The sequence below is a fragment of the Lycium ferocissimum genome, chromosome 2, assembly GCF_029784015.1.
Source record: "Lycium ferocissimum isolate CSIRO_LF1 chromosome 2, AGI_CSIRO_Lferr_CH_V1, whole genome shotgun sequence".
Lineage (NCBI taxonomy): Eukaryota > Viridiplantae > Streptophyta > Magnoliopsida > Solanales > Solanaceae > Lycium > Lycium ferocissimum.
In genome coordinates, this window is record NC_081343.1 from 48761318 (window position 1) to 48781252 (window position 19935).

The 19935-nt window shown below is 31.6% G+C and overlaps 2 protein-coding genes, 1 long non-coding RNA gene and 1 pseudogene across 4 annotated transcripts; 1 reads left to right on the forward strand and 3 right to left on the reverse strand.

Annotated features, from left to right (window-relative positions):
* Positions 1-16295, reverse strand: part of LOC132042043 (WPP domain-associated protein-like) — a 37672-nt pseudogene extending 21377 nt beyond the window's left edge.
* On the reverse strand, positions 10264-13638 carry LOC132042029 (WPP domain-associated protein-like). Of its 2 annotated transcripts, XM_059432669.1 has the most exons (3): positions 13101-13638; positions 12323-12659; positions 10264-10596 (listed from the first exon to the last, which is right to left on the reverse strand). In XM_059432669.1, exons 1-2 carry the CDS (start codon positions 13636-13638, stop codon positions 12331-12333), a joined length of 867 nt encoding a protein of 288 aa, XP_059288652.1. In that variant the 3' UTR covers positions 10264-10596; positions 12323-12330. The 2 variants fall into 2 exon arrangements, with proteins under 2 accessions (XP_059288652.1, XP_059288657.1); XM_059432674.1 differs by lacking the exon at positions 10264-10596 and having other exon boundaries at positions 12288-12659.
* Positions 10410-10940, reverse strand: LOC132047681 (uncharacterized). Its single transcript, XM_059438689.1, has one exon. It carries the CDS (start codon positions 10938-10940, stop codon positions 10410-10412), a length of 531 nt encoding a protein of 176 aa, XP_059294672.1.
* On the forward strand, positions 13527-13899 carry LOC132042061 (uncharacterized). Its single transcript, XR_009411335.1, has 2 exons — positions 13527-13665; positions 13801-13899. It is a non-coding gene; the product is annotated as an uncharacterized LOC132042061 (long non-coding RNA).
* Positions 16296-19935: the final 3640 nt, after the last annotated feature.

Here is a 19935-nt window from a genome sequence, read left to right on the forward strand (position 1 = left end):
GTTCAAGTCATACGTCGTGCCCTTCTTCGGGGTAAGGCACACAAAACCTACTTACAACAAATTGTCCTCTCGATTAATACACCTAAGAATTCAAGATATTATATTTCTCCCTTTCGGGTGAAAACCTCGATATCTCTTCTCATGAATTAATTAAGTGTTACTAGTAACTAAAGATAAATTTTCTATCAGTAGAGCACCACCGCTAGTATACACTTATTCAAAGACAAGTTTCATAATACATTGAGAGTATTCCAATGACTCAAATAAATAAACAACATTGGTATATCCTATTTATTAATCATAATTCTCAATCCATGAAATAATATAATTCACATCTATAAAATCAAAAAAAAAATCAATGATTTCAAAAATCTTAGTCTTAACTCTTAAGTAGTACTACTAAATTCATATGCGATAAGAGAATAAGGCCATGTACTCGAACTATAAAATATATTACTATTATATATAAGAAAACTACTTTTGTAAAAAAAATATTTTTTTTAAAACTTTAATTACTTTTAGGTCCTAATCTTATTTATTTAAGTCAATTTTTTTGTTTTTTGTTTTTAAGGTCTACTTTTCAAAAGCTATCGAACACCTCATTTTTTATGTTCTTTGATTTTCTCCAAAGCCCAATTAATCCAAGATAATTCGCACCGTATCGCGCCTATTCGGGGAAGCGCTTCCAAAGATTTTTTCCATATCCATTGTAATCCCTAATTATGAGGAGCAGCCCATCCGCCGCACAAGTTAATTATGTATTTGTCTTAAAAGTTCATTAACTATGTATAGATTATTTATTTAGAGCTAAATAACTTCAGAAAAATTAGGATACATAACTTATAAATGTCAACTACATTTGATTATAAATAATTTCATCAAAATGAAAGTTAAAATATTAAAGGAGTGGAATGAAAATTTCATATATTGAAAATATACTTATATGAAATTTAATTATTACTAACATAATTACCCACTTGTATACAATGATATGGTTGTTGTTGTTGTTGTTGTACACTTGCACACAAATTATATTTCTTTAATTGAAATATCTACTTTTATATCTTGTTTGGGCCCGACATAACTAGTTTATTATATATAAGCGTGGAGGAGGGACGAACACAGCCCTCCTCCAAATTTGTACTGAGCTTTTGTACTGAATGCTTATACCATAAGCTATATAATTTGTACATTTTATCCAACTATTTTTATATTCCACGTAAACATATGTCATAATACTTAATATTTATTCCCTTCTCATGTATAGACGTAATAAATTTAATTCTTCGACACATTTATTTCTCTTTGCACTTTTACTTGTTCACTTTTGACTTTTCGTGTTCTAACAATATTTATTCTCTTCTCATGTATAGACATATCAATTTTAATTCTCCTACACAAATTTATTTCCTCCGTACACTTTAATTTGTTCACTTTTGACTTTTCACATTCTTTAAGAATTAATAAATCTCACGTGGATATATGCCATAGTACTTAATATTTATTCTCTTCTCATGTATACACGTGTGTACTTCAATTTTAATTCTCTGACACATATTTATTTTTCCGGTGCACTTTTACTTGTTCACTTTTGACTTTTTACGTTTTTGCTGAATATTTATTTTCTTTCCATATATATATATATATATATATATGTATGCACTTCAATTTTAATTATCCGACATGTATTTATTTTCTCGGTGCACTTTTACTTATTCACTTTTGACTTTTCACGTTATTTAAGAATTAATAAATGAAGTACTCCTTTCGTCCCATATTTCTTGGCCACATTAATTGACTTTTCACGTTCTTTAAGAATTAATAAATGAAGTGCTCTCTTTGTATCATATTACTTGGCCACATTTCTATACTTGACTTTTCACGTTCTTTAAGAATTAATAAAAATGAAGTACTCCCTTCGTCCATATTACTTCGCCACATTACTAAAAATATATGTCTATTTTTCTATGTTATATTTTTCTTCTTTTCTATTTCTAATATATCTAAGTGTGAAGAGAGGACTAACACAACAATAGAAAAATTTGTACCACAAGCTATATACCAACTATTTTTTTATCCCACGTGGTCATATGTTATAGTACTGAATATTTATCTCTTCTCATGTATACACGTATGCACTTCAAATTTAATTCTCCGACACATTTATTTCCTCCGTGCACTTATACTTGTTGACTTTTGACTTTTCAAGTTCTTTAAGAATTAATAAATGAAGTAATCCCTTCATTCCATATTACTTGGCCACATTACTAAACTCCTTTTTTACTGAATATTTATTCTTTACTCATGTACACAAGTATGCACTTCAATTTTAATTGTCCAATACATATTTATTTCGTCCGTGCACTTTTACTTGTTAATAAAATGAAGTACTCAACATTACTAAAAATATATGTCCAAATTACTTGTTCATTTACAGAACCAAGATAAAATTAATTAAATCTTTCACATCTTACCCTTAGTAATAAATGTTCTTGAAAATAGTCAATTTTGATTAGAATGTATTTATTGGAGAGAGATAGGGGTAAGATAGTAAAATATATCTTTTACTTCTGATTTCTTAAGAGGCGTGCAAAAGGAAAAGTGACAAGTAATATGGGACAGAGAAAGTATATATTTTACCATAATAAGAACACACAAATATAATTAAAGGGTAAAATTAATAATAAGAACACACATCACTCATTATTCCATGGAAATTAATGGCCAGCCCTTCGCATGATTCTCCCTACTCTTCTTGTGTTGCCTAGCTTGATGGTCCCCATGATAATGCCACGACCCGTCTAGAGGGCCGTGACGGGTACTCGGAACTAGATACCGAGCACCATACATCATACCAATCGTTTAACTCAAAAATGATAAACATGTACACATATCCACATACAAAGCATATGTACGCCTATAATATATGCATACGACATTACCTTTATCCACGAGCCTCTAACCGAAACTTTGAGGTCACGGCGACATCAAGTGACACAAAAGAATATATCATACTAATCAATAATTACCATATTAGTCCGACTTCTTTCTCTTGAGCACAAAGATATTAACAATGTACCGAGTATGTAAGTATATCATATAAAGTAACGGAAGCACGGAAGACAAAACAAAGATGAAAAAGATAGCGGTAACTGCTTGCCTCTTAAGGCGGAGCCATGCATGCATACTTTTATCATGTATTGTCGTTTTCCTGGAACGTACGGCCCGATCCATTATCCATATAGTCGCGTCCGGCATCCCGCGTCCGGGAGTTTAAACGTGAAGAGAGTGCATCTATAGCATATATAATATACGTAGCATGCAGATAAAAAAGTTATACATAAGGTCGTAAACCTTTTTTAATTCATCATCATTAGATCGTTGTTCCATGATATAACCTGACTTGTAATATAGCTCGTTCATAAGTTCAAGCCATATGCTTTATAATTAATAAATAAAATATATATTTTATCATAATATCTATATTTAGAACGTTAAGCTTGGAAAGTCTCAATAACCTTAGAAAATAAATTTGAAAATGAATAATATATATCAACATATAAGAGTAAAATAAGAAGAAGAAGATATTTGTTAACGTCGACTAAAAGCCCTAAAACATGTGAAGTTCGGAAAGTTAGATTGTGACTTTTATCCCTTACGTTTAAAGCTTCATTGTCAATACTTTTCCTCATATAACTTATTTACAACAACGTCCATAATATCTTCCCCCTTTAAACATTATTGATCTATCACTTCCGGAATCTTTAACCATTTAGAATACATATATTATTTATATTTTCAACTACTCAACACCCTTCATTAAAATTTATAATACTCACCTTGGATTAATGATATAACATATATCTTTCCACTACTACCAAGGAGATTTTCAACCTCTATTCATCTTCTTTGTTTAACCCTTGAATTTGTTTTGATCTATAATTGTATAATATAAAAAATTATAATATATTTTTAATTAATTTAAATAAAAATATTGGATTTTATTAGTTTTGCTTTTAAAAAAATTCAATATATGGACATTATAACAACAATGGTTCTTAACTGTTTGGTCCGATAACCTAAAAATCTTATCGTATCTATGTTAAGGTTGCCAATCACCCTCTTGTAGTCGTGAAGGTCTCGTGTCCGCCTTGACCGACGTTAGTCCATTCACGACACAACATCACGAAATTACCGAGGTGTAACAGATAAATAAAGGAATACAAGAAAAAGGATGACATGTATACAAATATGTACGCCTATAATATATGCGTAGTCGTTAATATTAAAGTTTCATACTTTAAAATAAAAATATGTTAGAATAAAAATATTAATTTTCCCCATTTTCATATTTTAAACGTGAAGAGAGGACGAAATTTTTATACTTATTTTAATTCTCCTACACATAACTTGACCAACTTAATAATTAAAGTATATATTTTATCATAATATCCATATTTATTGGTGTATAGTCTCAATAGCCTTAGAAAATAATTTGAAAATGAATAATTAATGAGAAAAAAAGAAGAAGAAGATATGTTAACGTCGACAAGTCTTTTATCCATCTCATATACTTAATTCCATCAATTATTATTTCTTTACATTTTAAAATGTAATTTATAACTAAAGTAAAATGGTGATTAATGATATAACATATATCTTTCTAATTTTGATTTCTTTGTAACAATTTGTTTTATATATAATAATAATTAATATATAATTTTTAATAAAAATATTTTATTTTTTGCAAAAAAATAATATATACAAACTTATGTTTGGATACTTTAATTAAAATGGATATCAATTAAATAGATTAAACATGTTTTCCCTCATATTCTTACTAATTTTCTTTTACATCGATGAACAACTTTTATTGTATTGCTAGTTTCTATATAAGTGTATATGTTGCTATATATAATAACAATTAGAATATTTTTAAAAGTTATTTTCAAAATACGAACACATTATACCTAAGTTGTACCAAAAGCTTTACAAATTGTACACGCAATGAATGCTTGTACCGTACGCTATATAACTTGTACACTTTACCCAACTATTTTTTAATCTCACATGGACATATGTCATAATACTTAATATTTATTCTCTTCTTATGTATAAACATGTGCACTTAAATTTTAATTCTCGGACACATTTATTTCTTTCGTGCACTTTTATTTGTTCACTTTTGACTTTTCACGTTCTTGTTGAATATTTATTCTTTTCTCATGTATAGACGTATGCAATTCAATTTTAATTCTCCTACACAAATTTATTTCCTCTATGCACTTTTACTTGTTCACTTTTGATTTTTCACGTTCTTTAAGAATTATTAAATTCCACGTGGATATATGTCATAGTACTGAATATTTATTTTCTTCTCATGTACACACGTATGCACTTCAATTTTAATTCTGTGACACATTTATTTCCTCCGTGCACTTTTATTTGTTCACTTTTGACTTTTCACGTTCTTGCTGAATATTTATTCTCTTCTCATGTATACATGCATGCAATTTAATTTTAATTCTCCGACACATATTTATTTCCTCCGTACACTTTTACTTGTTCACTTTTGACTTTTCACATTATAGACTAACACAGCATCACCAACTTGTACCAAAAGCTTTACAAACTGTACACGCAATGAATGCTTGTACCATAAGCTATATAACTTGTACACTTTACCTAATTATTTTTTTATCCCACGTGGACATATGTCATAGTACTTAATATTTATTTCCTTCTCATGTATAGACGTATGCACTTCAATTTTAATTCTCCGATACATTTATTTCCTCCGTGCACTTTTACTTGTTCACTTTTGACTTTCACGTTCTTGCTGAATATTTATTCTCTTCTCATGTATAGACGTATGCAGTTCAATTTTAATTCTCCTACACAAATTTATTTCCTCCGTGCATTTTTACTTGTTCACTTTTGACTTCACGTTCTTTAAGAATTAATAAATCTCATGTAGATATATGTCATAGTGTTGAATATTTATTCTCTTTTCATATGTACACGTATGCACTTCAATTTTAATTCTCCAATACATAATTATTTCCTCCGTGCACTTTTACTTGTTCACTTTTGACTTTTCACGTTCTTGCTTAATATTTATTCTCTTCTCATGTATACATGTATGCAATTCAATTTTAATTCTCGGACACATATTTATTTCCTCCGTACGCTTTTACTTGTTCACTTTTGGCTTTTCACGTTATTTAAGAATTAATAAATGAAGTACCCCCTCCGTTCCACAAACCATAAAGACTAACTAAATTGAGTAACCAATTAATCATGTTGGGTCCCGTGCATCGCACAGGCATAGTTTGCTGGTAGTACTAAAAATGTTAAACAAAACATGGCAATCAACCTTACACCTTGTAGTGGATTAAACCCACTTGTTCAAACCACCATCTGCCATGTGCAACCATTTTGAAAAAGCAAACATAATGGTAGGTTTTCACAAGAATCAGGGTTAAAACCCGAGTAAATATCTCATAAAGTCACTCAACTTTGAGTAATTATGTGGCAAAATCACTAAATTTTTCTACATATTAATAAAATCACTCAACTTTGTCAACTAAATGTGTCATCAAAGAATTTTGACATGACAATATTAATCAATTTTTTTATGCCATGTAAACATGGACCCCACAAATAAAATAAAATAAAATAAATTCATATTTTAATTTTGGATATACATTTCAGTTTTTTCTAAAATTTAATGTATAAAAATTAATCAACTACTTTAGACACTTCACGTAAGAGCTAAGTTGTTAAATTTCAATTGATTCATTGAAAACACTAATGCCAACGGATTTATTTTTAACCTTAGTTCCAATGTATATTAACCAAAAAAATTGTTGTTGTTTTTTTAAAAAAAAAAAAAAAAAAATTGTTGTTGCTTACAAAAGGAAAGGGTCCAACCGGTACTATGTGGCCTCTTCCTTTCAATGCCCGGACCAATAATAACATTCAAATTGTTTCTATATATTCTTTAATTATGATTAATTAACATATATTTTTATTTTATTTATTTCTTAATTATAATAAAATTCATACATATTGATTTGGTGTAAATATCTTGTATGAGTAAGTCTTATCTATTAAATAAATATCGTAAACAAAGTAGAAAGATAAGAAAATAGAGACGAAAAGCAAGATTGTAGAAACTAAAAAGAAGGACAATGCAATAAATAAATTAGAAAATAATTTCAAGAAAAAGAATAAGAGCACACATAAAAATAAGGTAGAAACAACAAAGAAAATGAGTTTTAGATGAAGGGTTGGTGGGTGGATGTTAAGGTATTAAAATATAATTTTTTTTAATTTGTGGGATCCATGTCTACATGACATAAAAAAAATTAATTAATATTGTCATGTCATATTTTTTTTGTACATATTTAGTTGAGGAATGATTTTATATAAAGAAAAAATCCAATTAATTTCTTTGAGTTTTAATATTTACTCGTTAAAACCCCGCGTCTAAAATTTGCCATCGGAATAAGGTCACCGTTCCCAACAATTTTGTTGTTTGTCAATCAGGTCTGATCCGAACTCTAACACGGCAAACGAAATATCTTTTTTTTTTTAATTCGAGGATTAAACTTACTTTTGCTGTCACACCAAGTTCATCTCACCACTATTAATTTTTCATGCTTCAAACATTAAAGCAAACTGAAAAACAATTACCATATTCATGTATATAATCACACATATACAAATATTTTATATAGGTTATCTATTTAGATGCAAACGGGCTCTTGATGCCAATTGATGGAAATCAAACATACGCAGCGGAAACAAATAGTTAGGATCGAACATGCATGTAATATAAACAACCCATAATCAATATATTAATCAAACATAAAATTGATACTTATCTCATGAAGCGTGACCGCGATCAATAATCGAATCTTCAACCACTAACACACACCATCCACGAGATCGTCATCCTTCAGTTCCATAGTCTTCTGCTGTGTAACTGGAATAATACCAGAATTTATGAAATTCGTGTGGGCAAATTTCTATGAAAAAAGTGTAGAAACTTGTAAAACCCTTAGCTTCCTCATGGAATAAGACCCGTATTTTATAACTACAGGTTTAGAGTTTTCACCCTTTTCCAAAACCTGTCGGGTCTTTATTTTCCACCAAGAAATAATATTTCATTTAATTCTTTATTATTCGCTCATTTGTTTATTACCTTTGGTTTATGCATCCGATTGTCGCTTATATTTGTTGGGCCGTTGGTACTTTGATTATTTTATTTATATATAGTAGAAAAAGATGGATGAAATTGCAAAAAAGACTCGTGGGAAGTAGACAGAGACTTAGTTGATACAAACCTATGAATAGGAAAACGAAGACGGGTGGATCGCTTTCTATTAGACAAATAACCTTGGTCGCTCCTTTATGCCCGGACTGGTCTACCATGACTTTCTCGCTTTTGGTATTTGTGTTATCATATTGTTTTCGATATGCTTGGCCCTATCTCGACCTTTTGTCTTGTTTTCCTCTTATCTCCCTCTCTCTTTCTCGAGCCGAGGGTCTTTCGGAACAACCGCCCTACCCGTCGTGGTGGGGGTTAGGTTTATTTTTAGCCACATGCGTGGGATAATATTTGTTGTTGTTGTTGTTGTTGTTGTTGTTGTTGTCTTTATTATTCGGGCACAGCAGGGACCACTGAATTTAATTAACGAGGCTTCCTATTATGGAGTTAATTCAAAAAACTGAATTAATCCTATCATAATAAATTACGAATTATTCCACTAAAAAATCGTAACTGCACTCCTCAATTCAATTTCGAAATCATACACTAAAACTTATTTAACTCCCCATGTTAAGATTGCAGCTACCAATCAATTAAATTAAATTACTGACAATTTAATTCATTGACTAATTGAATCTTTATATTTCTGCTTAAATTACATCATGTGACGAATACAAAATTTACCTGCAGGGTTTTCACATGAGACTTATAAGCATTCATAAAGGGGTATCATCAATCTCAAAGTCGAGATATAGATTCTATCAACCAATTATTATTTCACAAATGTAATTTGTCATTATCCAATTTACCAGGAATACATAAACCCAATTGAGTCGTACCTTTTAATAAATCAAAATAATGAACAAATCACATTAATCATAATAATTATATCAAGATTAAAAGTATAAGTACATTTAATGAACTAGAGAATTTGTTTTATATATTCAAGACAAAAACACTTATCTCTACTTGGTCCGCTCACTACATACAAAATGTAATAGCAAAGAAGATGGAACTATACCGTTCCCATAATGAAGATACATTATATTAATCTTGTGCTACAATCATACCGATGGTTTTGTCCAATTTTCATCTTAGATTGTGAGCAGAAATTTTACACTTATAAGAACCGACGATTTAATCTTCCGTGTATAAGCTAAACTCTATACACTAAATCATCTATTATATAAGTAAAGGACACACATACTAGTACATGATCTATTTAACTCTTTATTGAATAATGAATAAATAATTATTCTATAATAAATACTATATCCAAACGCATGATTAATAGTATATATCCCAATATTTATACGTTTAATCATGACTTTATTACTATAGATACCCTTAGTATTCTTGTAATTTAATAAACTTCGAGGAACATTTGAACGATCTGAAAAAATCAACTCGTTGATGTCATTTAATGGTACATGGCAGCGTTTTCTGTACTCTTTTAATGCAGCCATGTCTACACCCTTACGTCTTCCTCTTCTTTTTCTTCAATCCGCATTCGCCCATTGCCTTCTCAGAGAGTATTATTGGCCTCTTTTGATAAAAAATTCAAAATTATTACAATAAATAAAAGGAAATACTTAAACCCCAACGGGCCATTTGCAGGATTGTCCTTTGCTGGGGTGGTCTTTAATTTTTACCCCTCAAAATGGTGGTCTTTAAAGGCAAAATTTCTGCCCATGCAAATTTTACTCGATTTTAAAAATTTGCGCGCGAATTTATTTATTTTTATTATTGAAGCAGTGCTCGAAGCCCACAACTTCGAGGTAAAACTTAAAAGATCACCAATTTGAAGGGCAAAAATTAAAGACCACCCCTAATGAAGGGCAATCAGTGCAAAAAAAAGAACCCCAACTCCTATATTATTCTCTTTGTTTCAATTTGTTTGGCATAATTTGAAGTACGAGGATCAAATTAACTAACGTTCAGTTTGAATTTGGAAATAGAATTTTCAATTTCTTTTTAAACAATTTTTTTTTTTTTTGAACAGGAAGGATAGATATTATATTAATACTAAGACCCCGACCTGGGGGTAATCATACTACAAGTACCAGTAGTGTCTCTTAGGACACTTTCATTACCCAAACTAGCTAGATAGTTACCATTGTCTTCACTTACATACTTAAAACATAGTACTAGACTTATCCAAACTTAGCTGGTGAACAACACTAGTAGGTGAAATAGCATAGTTTTTCCTAACATTTAGATGGGACATCTTGGAAGCTTCCTTTGCCAAAAGGTGTGCTGCATGATTTCCCTCCCTGAAGCTATGCCTGATCAGTATGTTCTGCAACTGGGACAACAACCATCTGCAAGAGGAGATAAGAGAAGAATAAGTGTCATTTCCTATAGAAAGAGCTTTAATGACATCCGTGCTGTCAATTTCAATCTCCAGCGGTTGTAAGTTTCTATTGATGGCAACCTGTAATCCATGATCCAGAGCTAACAATTCTGCATGAAGAGGAGAGTTAGCAAAACATTTACATCCATAACCAGTGATCCAATCGCCATTATGATCCCTGAAGAGACCTGCAATGCCTCCTATATTACTTTTGCAATCAAAGGCACCATCAATTTTCAATTTAAACCATTTGAGTGGAGGCTTATGCCATCTGATTTTAATTTCCTTTTTTTGGTTGGTATAGAGGTTCATTTTTAGTGAGGAGGGAATATTCAGTGGCACGATGTAGAATAGTGTTTAAGGTGATCTTGATATCAGTATTGTTGTGGTTATTGTGATTACAAGTTATCCAAATAGACCATATTACAAAGGGAAAAAGAGTCTCCCATTTGGTTAACTTGCATGGGATAGAGGGATTGCTCCTTCGAATGTGATCCAACCAGTGGAGTTAGCTATTATCATGAAAGGAGATGTTGAGTTCTCTCCACAAGTTTCGAATCCCTATGCATTGGGTAAAAATGTGATTGATAGTTTCAGATTCCTTTCGACAGACAGGGCATTGGTCATCTATATTTATGCCAATATGGTGAAGGTATGCTCTACAGCGAATGCGATTATGATAATATTGCCACAGGAAGAATTTGATTTTATTAGGGCAAATGAGTTGCCATATCCAAGAGAAATCTTTATCGAGGGGTATAGGAGAAGTTGTACTAGGATTGCAAGAAGCAGTGGAGAACTTGGCAATATTATTTCTAGGGGCCGATAATGGGAGATCCGAGGAAGCATTCATTAAGGGGAGAGGGATAGACCGGATCTTTTTAAACAAATTTTATATATTAAGAAAATATATAAAAGTACTATAAGTCACAATATTTAACAATTCAAAATATTTGGAAAAAAATTATGGTTAAAGAAAATATTTTTGACGGTCCAAATAATACTAAAACAAACAAATTAAAACTAAGTGAATAATATTTATGGATCGTTCCTCAATCCGTATGACGCAAACCATAAATGTAAAATGAAACCAAGCATGTAGATGTGGGACGACTTAAAACCTTAATTTTCAAATTTCAAACTCTAACTCTAATTTTTAGTGTTACATCTTGAAGCCTAAATGTAATTTAAATCTCAAACTAAATTTATTTCTTAAAATATAAACATTACGAGAATTAACTTGGATATGAAGTTTCCCTACTACTCTTACAAATTCTCTTTTTTTTTTTCCATTGACAAACAACTTATATTGATATGACAATAAGGAAAAAGTCCAACTCTTTCCATCTCAAAGACTTCCATCACATGTGCTTGAGATTTTAAAAAAAAAAAAAAAAGTTTAAAATGGATGAAATTTACTTACATTAACATTAATGTTAGAAGATATATTTAATTTTAAACTCTATTTTTTAATTATAACTAAAGTAATGATACGTAAAATACATTTTGTATATGTCTGCTATATACTTTCTTCGATCCATTTTACGTGTCACGTTTTTTTTTCCCCACGCCCTTAAGAAAATATTAATTAAAAGGATAATTTGACTAAATTAACCTTATTTATTCTTTGATCTAATTAATATTACTCTATTTTACAGGTAAAGAAAAATATCAATCTATATGGAACAACTTACTTTCGTTTCTACTTATTTCTCCTCAGCATTTTTCTTAAATAGTTTGTTGCAGCTGCCCAAGTTACAAATTTGCTTTTTTTCCTTTTTGGGCTGAAACCCTTTTTCTCCTCAGAATTATTAGCTCCTTTTAACTCCTCCTCCTTCTCCTCAAGACTTTTATTTAGTTGGGCTGCCTCCTCTTTCAATACTTCAATTTGCGCCAATGCTTCTGCCAACTGGCCCTTTACTACATTTACTTCTTTGTTGCACCCAGAAGCTAATGTTTGTTGTTGATTTGCAAATTCTTTCACAGCATTTAACTCCTCCTCCTTCTCCTCAAGACTTTTATTTAGTTGGGCTGCCTCCTCTTTCAATACTTCAATTTGCGCCAATGCTTCTGCCAACTGGCCCTTTACTACATTTACTTCTTTGTTGCACCCAGAAGCTAATGTTTGTTGTAGACTTGCAAATTCTTTCACAGCATTTAACTCTTCCTCCTTCTCCTCAAGACTTTTATTTAGTTGGGCTGCCTCCTCTTTCAATACTTCAATTTGGGCCAATGCTTCTGCCAACTGGCCCTTTGCTACATTTACTTCTTTGTTGCACCCAGAAGCTAATGTTTGTTGTTGACTTGCAAATTCTTTCACAGCATTTAACTCCTCCTCCTTCTCCTCAAGACTTTTATTTAGTTGGGCTGCCTCCTCTTTCAATACTTCAATTTGTGCCAATGCTTCTGCCAACTGGCCTTTTACTACATTTACTTCTTTGTTGCACCCAGAAGCTAATGTTTGTTGTTGACTTGCAAATTCTTTCACAGCATTTAACTCTTGAAGCACCTGCTCAAATTGACCCATCTTTTTTGCTAGAGCAGCTGATGCCTCTGTTGCTAAATTCTCCTTTTCAGTCACACATATTTCCAGCTCAGAAACCAGTTGCTTCAGTCTGTCCTTCTCTTCAACCTCGAATTTTAATTTGTTTTCCATCTCAATAACTTTTGTTTCGAGAGAAATACGAATGTCTTTTTCATTCAAATATTCCGAATACAGTTTCTTAAGCATGTCTTTAGCCTCCTTGATGCCTTCACCGGAAATCACTCCACAAATTTCTTGCATAATGAGGCACTCTATCTCTAAATCTTCAATTTCAAATTTTGTACTTTCAGCATCTGTATCATTACTATCATTAAGCAACTCGAATCCCAAGTTTAATTCCTCAGCTTCATTTCTTGTCCCCCCACTGAGATCCCTTAGAAAACAGGTATACACTTCTTCCCTTACAGAAGCTTCTATCAGTGAGTCTTCCATGGCTAAATTGAGATCTCCTATCTGTTTTAGCATGTCTGCTTCCACCAAAGAATGTTGCATGTCTGCTTCCACCAAAGAATGTTGCAGCCTCTTCTCATTGGCGTCCGAAACTTGGAACAAAAGGGACTTAACTTCAACTTGCGTATCTTTAAGCAAGTCTCTAAGCTGGTGATTTTCAGAAAGAAGGCTATCAAGCCTCTTCTCATTGGCGTCCGAAACTTGGGACAAAAGGGACTTAACTTCAACTTGCGTATCTTTAAGCAAGTCTCTAAGCTGGTGATTTTCAGAAAGAAGGCTATCAAGCCTCTTCTCATCGGCGTCCGAAACTTGGGACAAAAGGGACTTAACTTCAACTTGCGTATCTTTAAGCAGGTCTCTAAGCTGGTGATTTTCAGAAAGAAGGCTATCAAGCCTCTTCTCATTGGCGTCCGAAACTTGGGACAAAAGGGACTTATCTTCAACTTGCTTATGTTTAAGCAAGTTTCTAAGCTGGTGATTTTCAGAAAGAAGGCTATCAAGCCTATCCTTCAAGTTACCGAAACTTAGAGTCTCCTGGGTAAATGCAGGATGTTTTTCATTCTCTGCAAGGATATCATCCAATTTGAATATAATTTCTGGGATCTTCTTCCTTAGAATGTCAGATTCATCACCCTTATCCTTCTTATGTGGCACAGCAGAGCCTCCTCTAACCTTTAGATAATCTGCTCTTAGATGAAAATATTCATCGGTTCTCTTTTGCAAAATGGACTCATGGTGTCTCTTCATCATTGTCATTATATTATTAAAATAGGTCACCATTTCCTCTTTTGACATGTGCTTCAACGTGGCATCATCAAAGTTCTCAGTTATATCAGTCTTAGAATCCTCCATCTTTTCATTTCCATCCCAAGTTGAAGAAGTCACATGCTCACTTGATGTCTTCCGTGTAAAGACATCTGCATCATGCGATCCATGGGAGGTCATATACCCTGTTTCTGAACTTGACAATGACTTCAAAACAGCATCCAACTCCGTCCGTAAATTAGACATGTCATTCAACTTCTCATTTCGTTCACCACACAATTTAGCATACTGGTCCCACAATTTGTACTCAAAGTCTTCTTGCACAGTCCGAATTACACTACGCATTACCATGGCCTCAATCTCCACTTGGGTTAGATGCTCCTCCTGCCACTGACCAAGTGATGTCTTGGACAACTGTAGCATATCATCCATTCGTTTAAAGACGGTATCCAACATCATTTTCAAGTTATTTACTGTTTTGTCCAACTGAACCCAAATTCCAGATTCTTTCTGCTGTAGAATACCTTCTAGTCCCACCATCTCAGAGCGAGAGCTCATGTTCCTCATAGACTTGGATCCTCTAAACTCATCAATACTCTTCTTCAGCTTCTTGAATTCATCTTTTGCCGAACTTCTTAGCCCATCAAGAAAGTCTCCCATCTTGCCATGCTCCATAAAAACATCTGACAGTGTCATATGTTTCCGAAAATTCATGCTTTCTAGCTCATCCTGCGACATGGGTGACCCAAAAGATTCAATTTTGCTAAGACCCCCATCATGAGATTGCAAATACTCCTTCAAGTTGGCTAATTCCGTTTCCTTAGCCACTAGTCTCTCAGCTTCCTCTTGTTCCACCGCAGTCACTATTCCCTTAATCACCGAGTCACTTACCATTCTTGATACCATTAAGCGATCATTGACATCTTCCCAGTATGTATCGAAATCCTCTAAAATCTCATCAATACTCTTCCTCAGCTTCTTGAATTCACCTTTTGCCGAACTTCTTAGCCCATCAAGAGAGTCTCCCATCTTGCCATGCTCCATAAAAACATCTGATAAAGTCATATGTTCTCGAAAATTCATGCTTTCTAACTCATCCTGCGACATGGGTGACCCAAGAGATTCAGTTTGCTAAGACCCCCATCACGAAATTAACCATCAAACAGACATACCCTTAATAAAATATGCACTGAAATAAAATGATTAAAACAAAGAAAATGAAAACGAAAAATCAAAGCAAAAACCCACTTCACAAGAGTCACCAACTCAACAAGCAAAATATGCTGAAAGAAATCCCTAAAATTTCTCAACCCAAAAATCAGAAAACTATAATTATAAAGGTGGAACAAGTGAATACACTCATAGCTAAATTAACACAAAGAAAACAACTTTCCAAGTAAACAAAAAAGATTCCCCAAAAAGAAAAAGAAAAAAAGAGTAAGCATAATAAGGAAAAGGGTGTCCAATTATTACAACTACTAAACAAACAATTAATTAAAGCAATACTTCTATAAGAAAAAGAAAAAAAAAAGCTTAAATATGTGAACTTACAAGGAAAGAAATGGTTTTTCCCTTCAAGCAATTAAGTTACCAAAACGTGTAATAGCTCAAATGGGTATTTGGTAAAGATCACAGCTAAATGCTAAGCTAAAGCAGCTTCTCAGATTAAGTGGCTGATTACTATTGGAACTAAGTTATTTAGTGTTAGTTTTAGGGTTTTCAGAGACAGGAAGAATTAGCAAAACAGGGCTGGGGGAATGAGCGGGAGTGATTACATAGTAGTATAAAGAAATGAAGGCTTACGTTATTGGAACGTTATTTATGGAGTTCTTGCTTTTTGGCTGATTGTTATTGGAACGTTGATTATGGAGTTTGATTCCAATAATAAAAAAGGTTGATTCCGTAGGAACATGATCAAAGTACGTCAATTATGAAAACAATCTATCTATATTTATATATAATATAATACTCCATCTAGATCAAAAAAGAATGCCCGATTAGCTGTTTATAAACCCTTAAAAAAATATTAATGCATAAATAAAAATAAGTAATTTGACTAAATTGCTTCTAATTAAATAGGTATAGTGATTTGATCACAAATCACTTAATAGGGCTAAATCTGAAAAGATAAAATTCATTTTTTTTTAATTTCATAAGTGAATATTTTTTTTTACTAAAAAAACAAAAGGAATAAGTGGATACTTTTTTTTATTCACGATTATAAAGTCACATATATAAGGTGATATGATATGTTTCTATGGCCATCATTCACATTTTTTTTTTCCTTACTACTTTTATGTATCTGGGCAACAACTTTTAATAGCTCAATAATAAGTACTCCACTTTTTCGGGTAAAGATGAATATCCGACCTTTCTACTTGCTTTCTCCACTCAAGGTCTGATTGTCTACTTTTTCTAATTCCTAATTATAAATTTTTAATTATTGTTATAATAAAGTAGGATAATGAAGAATATGAAGAGTATACGAAGAACTAACAAGGGTATATATATATCAAAGAATCTATATGTATCTATAATAAAGTTGTAAATATTATTCTTAATAATATAGCGCATCTCTCTTCCATATCTAAAGATCGTTAATCCTATTTATCTTTTTTTCTCATTTTTTTGGCTTTTTTTCTTACACTTTCATTTATTCCTTGCATTTTTTCTCCTTTCATGCATTGCATTCAATTAGTGTTTTTTATAAATGTTTTTGGATACTCACGTTCTTTATTATGTAGTAATGATCAAGATCTTTGCACTTTATAATTATTTAAGCATTTTTCGGACACCCACTTTTCTTATTTTGTAGTTATGATTTTTTCCTTTTATTTTATAAGTTACGTATGATTTTTTGAGCCTTTGAATTTACAAGGTTCTCAAGTTGATACAAAATGAAAAAGGCTTTATGCAGTGAGAATTAGACCACATGTTTGCACCGGATGAATTAATTATTCTATTTGAACATACAATTGGATACTTTAACCTTTTTTTTTTCCTTTCATTTAATATTATGTGCAGTTTTTGTTGCAAGGTCTTGCATCCGGAAAAAAAAAAGTAGAATTTTTAGATAGTGAGAGATGGAGTGTTTTTATTTAATTTTATATCATTACTATTTGACAAGAATTGAATCTTAATTAAAGTACATCTGTTTGTGATAAAGATTACTCCTTGATACCAAATTGTGTTTTGTTTTTTCTTTTCGTGAACAATTTTTTGGTAGTTTCTTTTTTTCATTTCTCCCCATTCTTTCTATTTACTTGCATTAACAAATTCATAATCCATTGTTAGGACACTGCAATTTTCTTGTATTAGAAAGCTCAAAGTTTGCCCGCACTAAGTGATATCTTTTCGCCTTCTACAAGTCGGTTAAGTAACAATACTTTAATATGTATGTGCTGAAAGTAATTTTTTTGGTACTTAAACCTTTAATTTGTTGTTACTATACTTTGATGGAGTATGTGTTACTTTTTTTTTTTCAATAATAAAATGCATTTATTATTGAAAAATACGGGCATTTGCAGCGATGGCTACACTAGGAAAGTATACTACCAAACATTGGCACCAAAAGTATTATATACAAGTGTCGCTCATTAAATGTGAAGTATTTTCAACATAACCCCATCACAATGAGTTCATTCTTCTTATTTATTTATTTTTGGTTTCTCACAGGTGTCCGATACGCGCATTGGAGCTCGACTATATTCGAATTCGCGCCGCGTAGGGCCCCATTTGGGGGAAAGCGCTCCCTATCAAGAATTTTTTCATACCCAGTGCTCGAACCCGGGACTTCTGGTTAAAAGATGAGTAGCCCCATCCGCTACACAACATCCTTTGACGGTTCGTTCTTCTTATTTACCTGTTATTACAATTACTCATCAATTTGGTCATATCTAAAGTTGTCACATGAGCAATAAAAAGCTTAAGGGTCTTCACGTATAAATTGTTGTAATTAGTTCCGATGGATGTTCTTTTAAATCTTATGTTCATGCTCATGATAGTTAGTACATTTGCTTTCATTTAAGATTAGATGGAGTTTTTTGCCCCTTTTTTTTTTTGAAGTAATTATATTTTATGTTCACCATTAGAAAACTAATAGTATTAGATTGTAAATTCAATGAAAATTTTCATGACCGTGCAGAGCGCGGATATTTTCACTAATTTAAGTATTAGTTACCGAAAAATACGTGGCACTGATTTAATAATTATAGAGAAAATGGTCTCCCATGGTTATTTACAATTTGAAATAAAAGAAAATGATCTTTGTAAATTTTACATCATTTGTGTGCTATTTTGAAAAAATTGTAAAAATAATATTTCTTAGAAAGGCATAAATTTTAAAATAAATTTATAAAGACTAAAAAATCAATTTAGCAATAATTGTAATAGTAATAATAATAATTTTGTTTGGAGGAAAAAAAAAAAAGTGGCTGAAGTTATACGAAGGCTAGAAGTCCTATCAAGTGGTTGACCGCATATATAATTTGTTTGTATTTTTTGAATGAAATAAATGGGGATAATACATGAATACCCCTCCAAATTCGTCTCTCTGCTTTAAAAAAAAAAAAAAACTACATAAGCAATTTTAGCACTCCTAAACTAATTTAAAGTGGTTTACTGGTTTAATACATTTTTTTTTTTTTTTGCGCTCATGTGAGCAATATTTGTAGTTTTACACGTTTAGAAAGCGCATGAGAGGAAAAAGTAAGTTAATTTTTTATAACTTTTTTTCATTATTTTTTAAAAACATTTTTTGCCTTAATTTTATTTTTTCATTTTCTTTCTTTTTGTTTCTACATATTGGATCTTTTTCTCTTTTTTTTTCTTTTTTTTTAATTATTTTTATTACATTTTTAGGGGAAGGGATTACATACTGTTCGAACCTCACCAACAAGGTTAAAGTCTATTGATCTTTCTTTTTCTTCTTCTCTACTCATTACTTATTTTTTGCCTAAAATATATCTGACCTGCAAATTTTATTTTTTTTCCAAAGGACTAAGGAAAATGAATACAATTTCAAGTGCATATGATTTTTTATAACCAGATTGATTAGTACAAGTTTTTATCTGCATAACAATATTATCCTCTACACTTATAAATTTATCTATTGCCACAAAAATTATCGTTACACCACCATGTTAAAATGATCATTAACCCAACCTCTTCCCTACCCATCCTTACTCGAGTCACCCTCGCTTTAGCTTCAACAAATTTGTGCATCCATGTGTAACGAGTTTTAGTTTGCTATTTATTTATTTTTCTTCCCTTTTTTACTTGTTCAAACTAATATACAAATTTAAATTACTTGGTTTTGTATGTAAGTTAATTTTAGACATACACCTGCAAATTTTCTAAATTAATAAACAATAATCAATCACGTACATAATCTTTTGCAATGAGTATAACAAAATCAGGATTTTTTTGGCTAATATGAAGGGCGTGTAGCAAGAGGAGGTAACCGACAATTCATGCGACCCAAATAAGAGTCATTCATGCGACCCAAATAAGAGTCATGTTGTGATTTTTTAAGGTTGTCGTCAAAAT